The 15,810-nt window shown below is 47.8% G+C and overlaps 1 protein-coding gene across 1 annotated transcript in view; it reads right to left on the bottom strand.

Annotated features, from left to right (window-relative positions):
* LOC137800656 (myelin transcription factor 1-like) overlaps positions 1-15,810 on the bottom strand; it is a 39,055-nt gene that overhangs the window by 10,912 nt on the left and 12,333 nt on the right. The window contains exons 5-13 of the mRNA XM_068597937.1: positions 13,520-13,550; positions 12,423-12,485; positions 10,688-11,088; positions 8,330-9,556; positions 6,074-6,208; positions 5,106-5,196; positions 4,839-4,955; positions 1,899-2,113; positions 1,480-1,667 (exon numbers count right to left, since the gene is read on the bottom strand). Coding sequence (XP_068454038.1) covers positions 1,480-1,667; positions 1,899-2,113; positions 4,839-4,955; positions 5,106-5,196; positions 6,074-6,208; positions 8,330-9,556; positions 10,688-11,088; positions 12,423-12,485; positions 13,520-13,550 — 2,468 coding nt within the window. The remainder of the gene's footprint in view (positions 1-1,479; positions 1,668-1,898; positions 2,114-4,838; positions 4,956-5,105; positions 5,197-6,073; positions 6,209-8,329; positions 9,557-10,687; positions 11,089-12,422; positions 12,486-13,519; positions 13,551-15,810) is intronic.

Here is a 15,810-nt window from a genome sequence, read left to right as displayed (position 1 = left end):
CAAAATTTTTATGTGAAATGATTGATTTTTTCCTGTTTCCGCCCCTCCGCCCTCAAGCTTGTACCAAACAAGCATTTATCCAGCCGCACAGCAGTTTTCAGGGCGCTATAGTTGGTGTTCAAAACAGCACATTCATCGCTTAAGCATGCTCGTAATGATATCTAATGCACTGTGGAAATCCTTTGCCAGCAGCAGCAACACCATTGCTCCTCTCTGCGCTCTATTACAGTGCTGGCAGGTGAACAGAGCATAGGGTGAGATGAGCCGTGTTTTCAGTATTCATCTAAAATGGCGCCCATAAGAGCTGGTCAAGGGCCAGAAAAATCAAAGGGTTAGGAGGAGAGAAAAAATGGGAACAGTTCCCAGAAATGTCCCTGGTTGATGAGCTCAGTGTTCCAATGTTTCAATATTGGATTTCAACTGGCTCTGACTCTGATTCCAGATCAGTCCCTGGTTGATCGGCGCTGTAGTACTGCACAGCTAAGGCCCAACACCTTGCTCTGCTGTGCTGCCAGAGACATTCATCTTCACTTTGTGTCTTTCTAACACCATGTCAGGAAAGCGGAAAATGATGAAGCAGTCACTTTCTCTCCTCTGTGAGGCAAAAAGGCTTTTAAAAATCACAATATGGGGGAAGTGGTGCTCCAATTACACCTCCTGTGCACAGAGAGGAAAGAGGAGGAGGAGGGAGAGATAGAGCGGTACAGACGGAGACCAGAGAGAGAGAGAGAGAGAGCGGCAGAAAGGGAGAGAGGGAGATAAAAGAGAGTAAAAAATGATGTGAAAAGAAAATGAAAGAAAGAGTGGCGGGGGAGGAGAAAGAGAGTGGAAGATCCGTCCGGTAGATAATGAAAAAAGGCTACCTGGTGGCAAAGTAATCCAGGGAACTGGCAGTCAGCCAAATTCAATAACAACATGAAAAGTGTGTGGGATGGAGGGATGAAAGGATGCAAGAGGACGGGAGAGGTGATGCAACTGCCTCTCAACACCATCCTGTAAGCCAATGCCTCCTGATGATATATTCATGGAGAGTTGATGGGGAGAGAATAAATGAGCAAAAGACAGGAGAGAAGAGAGGAAGGGGAGGGGAAGAGGAACGAGGGGAGAAGAGGAGAAGAAAGGAGAGGGGAGAAGAGAGGAGGAGAGGAGAGAACAGAACAGAGGAGGAGAGGAGAAGAGAAGGGAGAAGAGGAGAGAAGAGGGGAGAAGAGAGGAGGAGGGAAGAGGAGAGAAAAGAACAGAAGAGGAGAGGAGAGGAGAAGAGAGGGGAGAAGAGGAGAAAAGAGGAGAGGAGAAGAGGAGACAGGAGGAGAGGGGTGGTGAAGAGAAGTGGCAGAATTGAGAAGAGAGGAAGAGGAGAGGCACACCAACTGCCAGAGAAGAGGGTAACACTTCATAACTATGACATCACCCATAAACACAAGTTGTTTTATCTCTGACACACTGGCGATGAAAGACACATTTATATCATCTGTTCACCTTAATCGGGGGTTTGGTGCTGAGGTTCTCGGGCTTCTCCCAGCAGCGCGTAGACAGGTTCAGGATGGCGGTGGCCGCCATGTGTGCGGCCTCGGCATCATGGGAGTAGTCGTAGGCCAAGGAGGAGCTCTTCCCGTAACCGTGGAGACTGAGGCTCGGTGACGGGGACTTAGGGAACGAGGGTTTAGCTGGAGGAGGACGAGAAGGGAACTGTCAGCTGAGGGATGTCACTTCTTCTCCTGCCGGGAGAGCCGCCCTAAAGGCTTGCTGCGGTAAAGTCATTCAAACTAATCGTATTAGAGACAATCGACATCGCTCGCATGTCTGTACGCTCCATGTGAATCTGGAGTCAGTAGCTGATTAGCTTAGCATAAAGACTGGAAGCAGCACATTATAAACAACCAGCGGTCCTCTCTTACTTTTGAAGGCTTTGGGTGACGTTTCGCTGGCGAGCATCTTTGGAGCGAGCATGCGCTTCCCGAACACCTGAGCGTCGAAGCTGGCGTAGTCAAAGGACACCTTGGAGTACTTCTCCAGCTCCTTGGCCAGGTTGGCACGAGGCGTGGCGGGTGCCATGTTGGGCCGGTAGCTGCCGTACTGGGGCACCTCCAGCTGCTTCACAAAGCACATGGGCCTGGAGGAGGAAAGAAGAGGGGGAGGTGGCCGGGTTAAGAGGACTGCAGGGTCACAGCAACGAAAGCTAAAGAAGAGATCGTCAGGAGAGATGGGATGAAAAAGTGGATCCAACTCATAAAGAGTCACACAATCGACACAAGAAACAAATACAACAAGGAGAGAAGAACATAAGAGAAGGAGAGAGGGAGGTAGAGAGACATTGAGAGAGTAAAGATAGGGCCAACGGTGTACTTAGCAGGATTAAAAGCTCTTATCAGCAGAGGGCACATTTGTGTTGTACAGCACCGGTTTATGAGCTTTATACCACCTCCTGCTCCTGGAGGAGGAGGAGGAGGAGGAGGAGGAGGAAGAGGAGGAGGAGAGGAGGAGTTTATGAGCTTTATACCACCTCCTGCTCCTGGAGGAGGAGGAGGAGGAGGAGGAGGAGGAGGAGGAGGAGGAGGAGGAGGAGGAGGAGGAGAGGAGGAGAGGAGGAGGAGAGAAGGAGTTTATTAGCTTTATACCACCTCCTGCTCCTGGAGGATGAGGAGGTGGAGGAGGAGAGAAGGAGTTTATGAGCTTTATACCACCTCCTGCTCCTGGAGGAGGAGGAGGAAGAGGAGGAGGAGGAGGAGGAGGAGGAGGAGGAGAGGAGGAGGAGAGAAGGAGTTTATTAGCTTTATACCACCTCCTGCTCCTGGAGGATGAGGAGGTGGAGGAGGAGAGAAGGAGTTTATGAGCTTTATACCACCTCCTGCTCCTGGAGGAGGAGGAGGAGGAGGAAGAGGAGGAGTTTATGAGCTTTATACCACTTCCTGCTCCTGGAGGAGGAGGAGGAGGAGGAGGAGGAGGAGGAGAAAGAGGAGGAGGAGGAGGAGGGGGAGGAGGAGGAGGAGGAGGAGGAGGAGGAGGAGGAGGAGATGAGAAGGACTTTATACCACCTCCTGCTTCTGGAGGAGGAAGGGGAGGAGGAGGAAGAGGAGGAGGAGGAGGAGGAGGAGGAGGAGATTATGAGCTTTATACCACCTCCTGCTCTTGGAGGAAGAGGAACAGCAGGAGGAGCAGAAGAGGAGAACGAGAAGGAGGAAGAGGAGGGAGGAGTAGGATGAGGGAGAGGAGAGGAGGAAGAGGAAGAGGAGAGGAGGAGAAGGCGAGAGGAAGAGGAGGAGGAGGAGGAGAGGAAGAGGAGAGGAGGAGGCAAGGAGGAGGAGGAGGAAAGGAGGAAGGAGGAGGAGAGGAGGTAGAGGAGGAGGGTGGAGGAGAAGAAGGAAGAGGAGAGGAGGGAGGACAAGGAGGAGAGGAGAGGAGAGGAGGAGGAGGAGGAGGAGGAGGAGGAGGAGGAGGAGGAAGAGGAGGAGGGGAGGATGGTGCGGTACCCCCTCTGGCCCCGCCCCTTTTCTTCCTCCTGTGCGTCCTGTGTGACTGAAGTCACCTCTCAGTGTCTTTTCATGTAAAAGCGTTCTACCACTGATCACAGGGGATTCTTTCCTTTTTATTGACTCAACATGGCCTCCGCTGGAGCACGGATGGCATGAGGAGCTCTTCAGCCCTCATATGACTGACAACCCAGCTCAGTTAATCACAATCTGAAGAGGAAAAACAAAGCAAGCCTTATTATGTTTTAATCCTCAATGCTTTGTCCGACCACTGATGAGGTTTTCCTCAAGGAAAGCAATTATTTTTTCTATCCCCCTCGCAATGCCCCTGTAACTTGCATAATTAGCTTATCGGCTGCATTATTAATTAAAATACCAACGAGGAAGAGCGTATGACTTTGCATAGTACCGGTGTCTGCTTGGTGTTAATTATCATTCTTTAGACTGTGATCACTGCGCTGACCAGCTGGGAGGAGATGGAGAGATCTCAGTGTCACGAGTCACACTGAAGGCTTCAACACGTCCTCGCGACAGTGAGACATTCACGGCCCAGAGGGACCTCTTGTGGTGAGGGTCTCTGTGGTCTTATGGTCTCTGTAGTCTTATGGTCTCTGTGGTCTCTGTAGTCTCTGTGGTCTTTATGGTCTCTGTGGTCTTTGTGTCTTTGTGTCTCTGTCTCTCTGTCTCTCTGTGTCTCTGTGTCTTTGTCTCTCTGTGTCTGTGTCTCTGTGTCTTTGTCTCTCTGTCTCTATGTCTCTGTGTCTCTGTCTTTGTGTCTCTGTGTCTCTGTGTCTCTGTGTCTCTGTGTCTCTGTGTCTCTATGTCTCTTTGTCTCTGTATCTCTGTGTCTCTGTGTCTTTGTGTCTTTGTGTCTCTGTGTCTCTGTGTCTCTGTGTCTCTGCAGTGAGTTAACCTCGGGATGGACTGAGCAGGCTTTCATGGAAGTGAAAGGTTCTCTGCTTGGATACGGTACGGATTCACATTGTTGTCAATCATTCATACACAAAAAGTGTTTTGTCTATTTGACAGAACGAGTTTGAGGTAAATCCTGAACCTACAGCGCCTGGTCTCCTACATGTGTTCAATGGACTAACTTTGTTTTCACTAAACCTAGCCAGGTAGTTTAGTTTTTTTTTCTTCAATTTACAAAAAGTGAATCACATGTTTTAAACTGCACCCGTAATCTGGGAGGAAATGTGTTCATTAAGAATGCAGCGTAGATGAGTCCACAATGGAGTCCAGGACGTTTCCATTGAGGTTCATGCTGAAGAGAGGAAGTCCTGAGGCTTCCCACTTATCTCATGTGAGAAGACAGGACTGTAAAAATAACTATTTCAAAGACCTCCAGTATATCTTCTGCTTGCCCACCTTAACACTCGGTCGTTGGGACTTCCTTTGAGGTGCTCGCTGCCGGCCGGAGAGAGATGCTGCTTATCGTGGCCCTTGGTCAGCTTCTCTGCAGCAGCGATGGGACACCCAGAAAGACTAGAGGAGACAAAGATGTTGCTGAGCATGGACATCTGCATCACATTGATGTGGACTGCATATATGAATACATGAGCTTGCGAAGGGAAATGCATACACACACTCACTACAAATACAGATCTGAACTGATAGTAATGTGTGCATGAATACCTGCGGTGTGTGTTACGGTTGCTGTTAACGTGGCCCTGACCAGTGCAGCCGGGGGTCGGACACTTCAGCACATTCTCATGCATGGCCAGAACTGAGGAGAAGACAAATGCACACACACACACACACACACACACACACACACACACGCACACACACGCACACACACAAATAAGTCAGTCGGGGGGACGGGTTGAATCTTGTTTTTTCCTTTTGTTCAAAGCCAAGACAGCCCAGCATTATAAATATACATAAATATAATAGATACAAAAAACCCTCCTCTCGACAACCGGCAAACACAGCTGCCAAAAAGCAGTTATTAGTTTCATTAAATGAGTGAACTGCTCCTCTCTCTCTCTCTCTCTCTCTCTCTCTCTCTCTCTCTCTCTCTCTCTCTCTCTCTCTCTCTCTCTATATATATATATATATATATATATATATATATATATATATATTAAAATATGAACCTGAAATGATAAAAACTTGAAGAGCAATAATCATCAGCAATAAGACCTCCCCTGCCTCCTAATAGGGTTAGGACGGCCCCTCAGTAAAAGGATCATATATAATAGCGGGGAATGGGCATTAAATGGACCTGTCGTCATGGCTACAGGAAGGTGGCCTCTGACATTCATGTCTGGGAGATGAGGAACCACTGCAGATTGCGATCTGCATAGTGCAGAGAACCGAGTCAGGGAGCCAAATCCAAAACATGTCATTTGAATTTTGACAGCCTGTTAACCTTTTTACCCGTCCACAGACATGTCTGCTGCTGCTGCTGCAGCAGCGGGGTGTGCAATGTGAAGACTCAACAGCTGGGTTGTATCCCGACGCTCAAAGTGAGATGTTTAGAAGATTCAAATGGTCACGGCGCTGGATGCGGCGCTCCACGGTGAGGTGATGTGTTCTGCCCTTTCTTGTCACTCGTCGTCTCTCCGTGCTTATTTTCCGCTGCGAAGGAGAACACTCACTCTCCGGGGGGATCCTGTCCTTGTGCGGGCAGCCTGACAAGCTGCGGTGGTGGGGGTACAGGCCGGTCACGTGACCCGTCCCATCACAGCCCGGGGTGGGACACTTGATCTCCCGCTTCTCTGGCCTACTGCTCTCTGGATGGAGGAGGAGAGGAGAGAGTAGGATGAATGAAGGAGGACAAAGCCAAGTGTTTAATGCATCAGTCTGCTTGGCTAAGCATGAAATCTCAAATCCAGACATATTTTCAGACAACTGTACAACAGCAACGCCATCTGTGTCTGCTCCTCGTGTCTTAAGAGCTGTTTTGTTTGGTCGTCTGAATGTGATTTGAATGTGTTTTGTTCTCAATGCTCCCAAGGATGAAATACGATCCAATGGAATAAATATTACAGCTTTTTTAGTTAACCCGGAATAAAGTCGACCTACTTATCCCGTACGCTTTGATGATTTTCCAGTCTTCCAAGGATCTCGTTCAGATCTCGGACAAAACAACACCTGAAAATACATCCGGGGGAAATAATGTCTCCACGATTTACACATAATTAAAGACGCCTACTCCTCCCTGCTGCTACTCGTAGTAAGCAAGCCAGAATTAGCGGCACTAGAGGGGAGAAAGGAGCAAGAGGAGGGTGTGATGCTCTATTGGCCTTCAAATTGAATGTTAACGAGACATGCATCTCCTAATTAGCGTTGTGCAGAACAGGAACGTCACCACGGGAGGGAGTTGAGGCCAAGGAGAGGGCAGCACGAGCAGCCATGTAATCACACTACTGCGATACTGCGAGGAGCTTGACAAGTGGGCACCGCGCCAGCTGTGAAATACGAGGCCGAACACATGCGGCATGTAAACACGGCGACTGTGGAACAACCTCCCTTCCCCTCAACACGTGCTGTCGTCTCTCTCGCTGTTGTCCCTTCTCACCCTCTCTTCAAGCACTTCCTCTCTTCACGGAAGTCTATTCAGCTGGAACCACTTCATCCACATCACAACGGAGAGGGGAGGATCCAGGCAGAGGCTGCGTGACTCATCCTCTCTGTTTATTTGGTACACTGTTTGTTAAACATCCAGTTCAGCAGAAGGCACCTCGTGCTGCTCCTGTGCTGTGCTCCTGTGTGTTCAGGCCTGTCGATCGCAGATGGACTCCCTGTTTTTTACATTCACTTTGGAGGAAACCATTGCTCTCCATTCATGACATTACTGTACATAGATGAACTTTCCTGACAGAAGTAACCCGACACAGGGAACCGTGTCGGCGCTGATGAGCGATGTGAACGCGTTCTGTGCTGGTGCATTAAAACCTTTCAAAGGAACACAAACCACTTATTGCTACACTAAGGCCGGAGGACAGTGAGCTTAGCTTAACATAAAGACTCGAGGAGGAGTAAACAGCGAGCTTCCATTTCTGCTAATAAATCCCTTTGAATCCGAATCACTTCAATGCTGGATGGAGTGTGTTACAGCACGGCCTGTCGGTTACAGCAGCTATGACGTTTCCAATGTTGTGTTTGAGCAACACATGACGCTGTAGAGTCCTTCAACTATTTCTTCTCTACAAAAACAATTCATTCACCTCCATTGTTTTAGAGTGGCTGCTAACACAAACAGTCCTCCTACAAAGACGACACGGCAGAATCCCAAGAGAACCGGCCCTTCTAGCCAGAAGTTCACCCTTTAAGCCAGACGTTCACTCTTTAGGCCAGATGTTCACTCTTTAGGCCAGACGTTCACTCTACATGGAATAAGCAGTGACTTTAAAGAGTTTAGTTCATTGACAACAACTCATGTTGCGACTTTCCTGACCATGTTCAAATGCAGGTTATTCTCTTAAAACCCAATGAGGATCAACAATGTTTTGAAGGACCCCCTCAAAGACCCTTCTCCTTCCCCCTGCTTCTTTATGCTAAGCTAAGCGTATCGTTTTAGCTTTCTATTTACCACACACGATACGGGTATTCTTGCTTAACATAATAAAAATAATATTAAAAACAACATTTCCCAAAATGTAGAGGAGTTTCGGCTTTCAATGCAAGCATAAAACTACAATTTCCTCTTTTGTAGTTTGTCCTACTGCTCTCAGCAGGTGAGTAAGTGTCAGATGTAGGAGTGTCCTTGAATTTCCCATCAAGGTGACGACCCTGCTTGTAGCAGCACTACCACATAATGCTGACGTAGCTTTTAAAAGAAGACAGAGGACTAAAGGTTCCCTCCTCTCCTGTGTCAGTGCACGCGAGCTCTGCTCTAAGCCCCGCCCTACCTTTGCTGAAGTAGCTCTTGCGGATGACGTCCAGGTGCTTGGGCCTGTCATCCATGGTGAAGTACCGCTGGTGGTGGATATCTGGGGTGCGGAGCAGCTCCCTGGGCCCGGCCGGCTTCACCTGTTCCGCCTTCAGGGCGATGGCTTGCTCCAGCAGGCCCAGGTTCCCTCGGCTTATGTCAAACATCTCCGACTCGTCCGTCACCGTGGAACGCTGCGACAGGCTGTCTTCGTCGTCGCGCTCGTCGTCCCCGTCCACATCGTCAAAGTCTCTCTCCTCGGACCGATCGGATCGCACCTCGATAATGTCGGGAGAGGCGGAGGACACGGCTTTGTGCATCTTAAAGTTCTCGCCTCTGAGGTTGGGGAAGTAGTCCTCCAGTGGACTGACCCTGTGCGAGCTGTAGCTTAAAGGAGGGCTGGCCTTGTAGTTGTGGAGCGGGCTACCTTTATGAAAGTCATATTTGTGGAGTGGACTGAGTGAGTTGTAGTCCTCCGGGGGACTGGCCCTGTGGGCCTCTGCCTTGATGTGTGTTCCCTGAGCTGCTGCGGTGCTGGTGATGGTGCGGATGGCCGTTGACACATCAGAAATGGGCAGAATGTGGTTCACCTCTTCATTTTTCTCCTCCTCCTCCCCTTCCTCGTCCTCCTCTTCTACCTCCTCCTCCTCCTCTTCTTCTACTGGAGTGCCCCGGCTTTGGTCTGCTGGCGCTACCATCTCTTCTTCCTCCACCTCATCATCTTTGATCTGTTCGTGACGGACATCTTCTTCGATCAGATATTGGTGGTTCTCCTGGATTACATGGTTGCTCCTATCCGGGCAATCTCCTTTCTCATCTTCTAGCTCCTCCTCCAACTCCTCTTCCTCCTCTTCAGCTGCCTCTTTCTGCAGAACAGATGCCTCTTCTGACGCTTGAACCCTGCGTGCCTCCTCCTCCTCTTCCTCCTCCTCTTCTACCTCCTCCTCCTCCTCCTCCCCCTCATTCATGCCCCCCGCCTGCTCGTCCTTTACTTCTTCCCCTCGTTCGGCTGCCACAGGGACATCCTCCTCAGTCTCCACGGCAACGGGCTGCTGAATGGCCACGGTCGGAGCATTGTTGTCGGAGACGCAGCCGAGGTGGAGGAGAGAGTTGGCCACCTCCTCTGCACTCTGAGAGGGAGACTGGCACTCCTCGGTTGCAGGTGGCGCTGCTCCAAGCTCCGGCTCGATGATCACACACTCCTCCTCTGTGGAAGCAGATGAGGTGAGAGGTCAGAGGTCAGAGCGCTGACACGGAGGAAAAGGTGAGTCACACGTGAGCTAAACCTATTTTCAGTAATGTCTTCATGGTATCACCTCCCTGCCCACTCACTCATTCACTGAAACGGAGTGTGTAGATGTAAAGGACATATAACTTAGGCGATAGAGTCCTTTCCCATATGTTAGCTGGTAGCTCCGTTATTTAGCCAGCTAGCTGCTAACAGCAAACAGCTAATGTTAACTATAGCTCTGCTCCTGATGATTTAACCTCATATTAGTTGTTCACCATGTGGCATTATCAGAGAAAACACTCTTTCTATGTTATTGCACACTCCCTAAATGCTAACTGCATTGCATGTGATGATGAGGGTCGGGGACATGCGTGCCCTGGGTGAAGACTCTCAGGCAGCGCCCACACCACCACCAACACAAGGTTTTACAAATGAAAAAGATTATGTTAAGTCAAACACAATAAAGCTTGAGATTAAACTCCATCCTAATTGTTAATCAAAGGAAACCGTAATCAAAGAACCTTAATCAAAGAACTACAAATAATATTGTGTCACTGATTAAAGGAGCACTAAAAGGAATTTAGCACTTCTGAGCACCACTCAGCCTGTGGAAACAGTTTTCTGTCTCTAGAGCAGCTTTAATGAATAAATAAATAAAACAGACCCCGATGATGTCATTGTGATGTTATCAGGGACATCTTGGTTAAGGCTTGAGACACTGTTGAGTTGCTTTATGGGAAATGTATGATCCAGCCTGTTGGGGCTTAACCCTGATCACAGGCATCATATCTTGTGTGAGCTCGTTAACGTTATAGAAGTGAAATACTTCATCACTCGAGTACCATCTTCACCTCTTCCTGTTAATTGTTCATTGTCACCAGAGTTTTAATGTCTTGTTTAGTTAAAGTAACAGTTTAAAGTCCAGAGATATTCAGTTTACGGTGCTCAAGAATGGTGGAAAAAAAGCTGGAACCACTCTGTCATCTTTCATCGTGAATAATCTTTTACGATTTAGAGACAGGAGGATTGGTTGAAAAGCTGATGGCTTAGATCTTCCTCACCGGTGAAGCAGATTGCTGTGGTTGGTCTCAGGTAGAGAAAGCTCACCTTCATCCGCAGCAAATGTATTCTCCTCCTCTTCCTTCTCCTCTTCCTCCTCCATCTGTGACTCCTCCTCCTGTCTATTTGTCGGTCCATCCTGCGTCAGATCTTCTGTCATCTCATCTGTCTCCTCCTCTACAGCTGCCCTCCTTTCTTCCTTGTCCTCCTCCTCCTCCTCCACCTCATCCACCACCTTCTTGTCCTCTCCAGCTGTCTCTCCATCCTTCTCTCCCTCGCCCTCAGCCTCGCTGCTGGCGTCGCTCTCTGCACTGAAGCCCTCGTCCAGAGTCATTTTCAGAGGCTGGGCCTTCCTCTTGGATGCGGGCCGCTCGGTGTCATGCTCTTGCTCCTGCTCGGCCTCTGCTTCCTCTAGACGGCGCTTTCTGGCTATCGGGCAACCCAGAATGCTATTGGAGGGAGGAAGAAGAAAGCACAGCGAGAACAGGAACATGAATACCAAGCAGGGTTGGAACCGGAAGTCCCAAACACCCCAAACAGAACTTCATGCACCTCGTTGTGTGCATGGGTGACTTCAAGCAGCATGACAGAGGGTGTTGGTGTGCTTTGACATGAATAGGGATGGAGAGGGGTTTTTGGCAGAGAGTTTGAGTTAGCACACGTGGGAGGGACTAAGCTGGCTCACTCAGAAATCACAAGTGATGTCAGCCAATTGACTGCAACGTTTAATGAACAACGTGTATGGAGAGACGGGCAGGCGAGGCAGTGGAGGGTGAAATCCAATAAACTCCCTCTTACTCTCACCTGGGAGATGCCAAAGGGAGATTGGGGGACGATCTATAAACAAAGTGCATCTGAAATTGCCTGCTGAAGGAACACGCATGTAAACAGATAGCTAATATCTGCCCCTCAATAAAGAGGAGTCACAAGCCAGTGAGCTGCCCGAGTCTCACCAGGTCTCTGAGGACGGAGGCAGAATTACGCTCCAATGAAACCCGAAGAAATCACGTCTCACTGCTGTCCACTGAAAACTGTAATACTGAGATTTAGATTTGTGAGGTTCTGTGCAATCTTAACAACAGATATTTTCTTTTGGTCTAATCTCAACAATCTCAAGCTGTAAAGAAATGTGGATTCTAGGTTTGATTACTTTTTGCTTAAGAAACAGCATAAACTTCAAAGGTCTAAAGATGATTAACACAAGAAAAAAAAAAGGTCTGCTCCACCAAGTCCTTTATTATTAGTATCTTTTTACTATTTCCTGGTTTTATAATTTCTTTGCCTATTTGGTATTTTTTCTAACTAAACACAGGAATGTACAGAGTTTGCGTGGCTGGGACTGCGTACGTGAGTCTCAGTCCTGACATCATCTCTTATCTGAGCATCAAGACTGGAAACGTGACTTCCTGGAGTCTCGTAACTGTGAGTGAAGCGCTGAGGGAGGCCAGAGAGTTGTGTTTGTCTTTGTGTGGTCCTGGTGGGTGGATTCTGTGCCTTTGGACGAACACAGATTGTCACTTTAATGCTAAGCTACGCTAGCGGGCTGCTGCTACTGTCGCTTTATAATCAGCGTACAGACACGAGAGCGGTATTGCTCTTATCATCTAACACTCGGCATGAAAGCAAATACGTGCGTCTCCCATAATGTCCTTTTAAATAAATCAAGGCATTACGTTTGTATCTTTTTACAAAGCAGATGCTGTGGAGAGAGGACGAGGAGGACGAGGAGGACAGACAGACAGAGAGGAAGGACAGACAGAGGGTGGGTTTTAATCTGCCCTACCTTCTGTGTCGTGAGTATCTCCCACTGATATGGCCAGAGCCATTGCATCCAGGGGTGGGGCAGCTGGATGGGATGGATGGAGGTTAGAGATATGTTTAACACACGCCGCATTTCAGAGGCAGTGATAACCACAGGCAATAAACAAAGACCAAAATCAAGAAGACAAAGCAAAGACATGCAAAGTGAGCACACACATGCACAAAGATCAGCAGACACACACATGCATGAATGCAGGTGGAATCAAGCCGCGCAGAACATCATATTGTATGTCGTACATCAAGCCTGGCCTGTATCCTGTTATATGAGCGATAAGGATCAGCCGAGACCTGCTGTAATTTCCCTTGCTCTGCTCACCATCATCATCAACATCATCATCATCATCATCTCCCTCTCCTCTGATTCAGGTTGCCATGACCCCTCAGGACAGCTCATTTAAATTATCATTAACTTCCCCCCAGCAATTGCCCTTTATTACTCCAATTATCCTTAATATTAATTTCACTTATTAAAAATGGCTGAATTTGCATTTTAAATGAGGTGCTCTCTGGCCTCCCTACTGGTTCTTCTTCTTCTTTTTTTTTTTTTTAAATCAGAAGGGTTTTTTTTGGAGTGATGTGCTCGCAGGAGAAGTGTGACAACATGAGAGAAGATGAAAAATTATTTGGAACAAGGACAATGAGGAGAACTCAGGAGAGCAACAGAGAAACAGAAGCATCGCCTTCACCATCGTCTTCATCATCCATCGATCGGATCGCAAAAAAGATCTAACGCCCCTTTCATTGCTGCTGTATGTGTTCATAGCAGGAAATGGCAAAAAGGCCGTGAGAAATCAATAGCAGCCTGTTGGAGGCATTGACCACGAGCTGAGAAGTGCTGACGATGAGAAATAAAATCATATATATATATATATATATATATATATATATATATATATATATATATATATATATATATATATATATATATATATATATATATATACAGTACATCATCTAAAGAAGCACTGATAGTGAGTCTACAAGTGCCGGGGGGCTCTACGGTGCACATAAAAGAACTTTATGAAAGGGATTTGCACAAAGATGAAGGTGTTTCCTTACCTCAGCTCTTGTCCTACGAGCTCAATAGGAACTGAGGGGAGAGCGAGAGAGAGATGGGGGAGGAGAAGAAAGACACCGGGAGAGAGATGGGGGAGGAGAACAAAGGTGAACGACTGCTCCGAAAAGCTGCGCTGCGAAAAGAAACTCAGATCAATAAATCACAAATGCATACAAATCCCATGAGGCCACCTCATAGAGGCTGACTGCATGATCAGGAGGAGAGAAACACACACACACACACACACACACACACACACACACACACACACACACACACACACACACATACATAAAGCTGTCTGATTTAACAATATTAGCAATATTATATTCCTAATATAATAGTTGATATCAAACAGACAACAGCAGAACGAGCAGAAGTAAAGATATAAGAGCCTGTCTTTCAGGTTCAGAGTCTGTCCCTTAACTTCCTGTGATTATGTAGCTCAGTGTATCTGGAGTCTAAAGTTAAGACCGGACCACAGTTTAGACTGGAGTCTAAAGTTAAGACCGGACCACAGTTTAGACTGGAGTCTAAAGTTAAGACCGGACCACAGTTTAGACTAGAGTCTAAAGTTAAGACCGGACCACAGTTTAGACTGGAGTTTAACCTGCAACACAACGTTTGAAGAGAAGTTTAAATTAAATCTTTTTTGATTTAAACTTACACAATCATTGTTGGTTCAATCCAGCCATATTGTGGAATACACAGACACGCACGCACGCACGCACACACACACAAACACACACACACACACACGCACACACACATATACACACGCGCGCACACACACGCACACACACATGCTCGAACACACGTGTGCACAAACACACGCACACACATGCATACACACGCGCATGTACACACATGCATGCACACGCGCTCACACACAAACACACAGCCACACACGCACACACACGCACGCTCACACACATAATTACGCACACACACTCACATGCACGCCTGCACACGTGTGCACACACACATACTTACACATACTGGCACACAGCACACACACACACACACACACACACGCACACATGCATACACACACACATATACACACACGCACACACACGCGCGTGTGTGTGATATCTTGTCTTCTGCTTCGCTCCAGATGGAAACAGGATATCTTCTCCTGATCGATGGCTGCAGCCGGCTCAGAGTGTGTGCGTGTTGTTTGTGAGCAGCGCTTGATTTATGTTTTCAAGGCAATTACTATAAGTTGTCGCTGAAAGAAGTCCTGTTGTTTCTACTGATGGAGGCAGTTTTCCCTTTTAATTTCATTTTGCCAATTATGATAATAGAAGTGCAACAATTAATCATGTTTTATTGCTGAAGTCTGCATATTTCTCTTTCTGACCAGCACAATGCAATTTGGCTATCTAGGTTTTCTGTGTGTGTGTGTGTGTTTGTACGTGTGTGTGTATGTACGTGTGTATGTGTGTGTATGCATGTGTGTGTGTGTACACATATGTGTATACGCGTGTTTGCGTACATGTGTGTTTGTGCGTGTGTAAAGAGTTGTCTACCAACGTGTACCAGTGTGTATGCTTGCGTGCCTGCATGCATGCTTGTGTGTGCGTGTGTGTGTGTGTGCGTGTGTTTGCGCTAGTGTGAAGAGTTGTCTGCCAGTGTATGTGTGCGTGCGTGTGTGAGTGTGTATGCTTGTGTGTGTGTGCGTGCGTGCGTACGTATGTGTGTGTGTGTGTGTGCGCGTGTGTGGGTGCATGCGTTTATTTGTGTGTGTGCGCATGTGTGTGTGTGTGCATTTGTGTGTGTGTGCGTGCGCGTGTGTGTGCGCATTTGTATGTGTGTGTGCATTTGTGTGTGTGTGTGCACATGTGTGTGTGTGTGCATTTGTGTGTGTGTGTGTGCGTGCGTGCGTGCGTTTATGTGTGTGTGTGTGTGCATTTGTCTGTGTGTGCGCATGAGTGTGTGTGTGCATGAGTGTGTGTGTGTGCATGTGTGTGCGTGTGTGTGTGTGTGTGTGTGTGTGTGTCTGTGTGTGTGTCTGTGTGTGTGTCTGTGTGTGTGTGTGTGTGTGTGTGTGTGCATGCAGGGTCTCAGTTTCTCCGTCTTTCATCATGCAGTTGGAGCGACTGGACGCCTTCCTGAACTGTTTCTCTGCTGTATTGCTTCTAAACACACAAACGCGCACTGGTACACACAAATGCACACTGGTACACACAAACGTACACTGGTACACACAAACGCACACTGGTACACACAAACGCTCAGTGGAAGACACAGGCATTATGACACATATGCAAACACAAAAATAAACATGCAT

The sequence above is a fragment of the Clinocottus analis genome, unplaced genomic scaffold (genome assembly GCF_023055335.1).
Source record: "Clinocottus analis isolate CAN_PGR_092001 unplaced genomic scaffold, fCliAna1.0.p SCAF_4, whole genome shotgun sequence".
NCBI classification, from domain to species: Eukaryota; Metazoa; Chordata; class Actinopteri; order Perciformes; family Cottidae; genus Clinocottus; species Clinocottus analis.
Note: the sequence above shows the minus strand (reverse complement) of the source record. Positions and strands in the feature narration are given on the sequence as shown.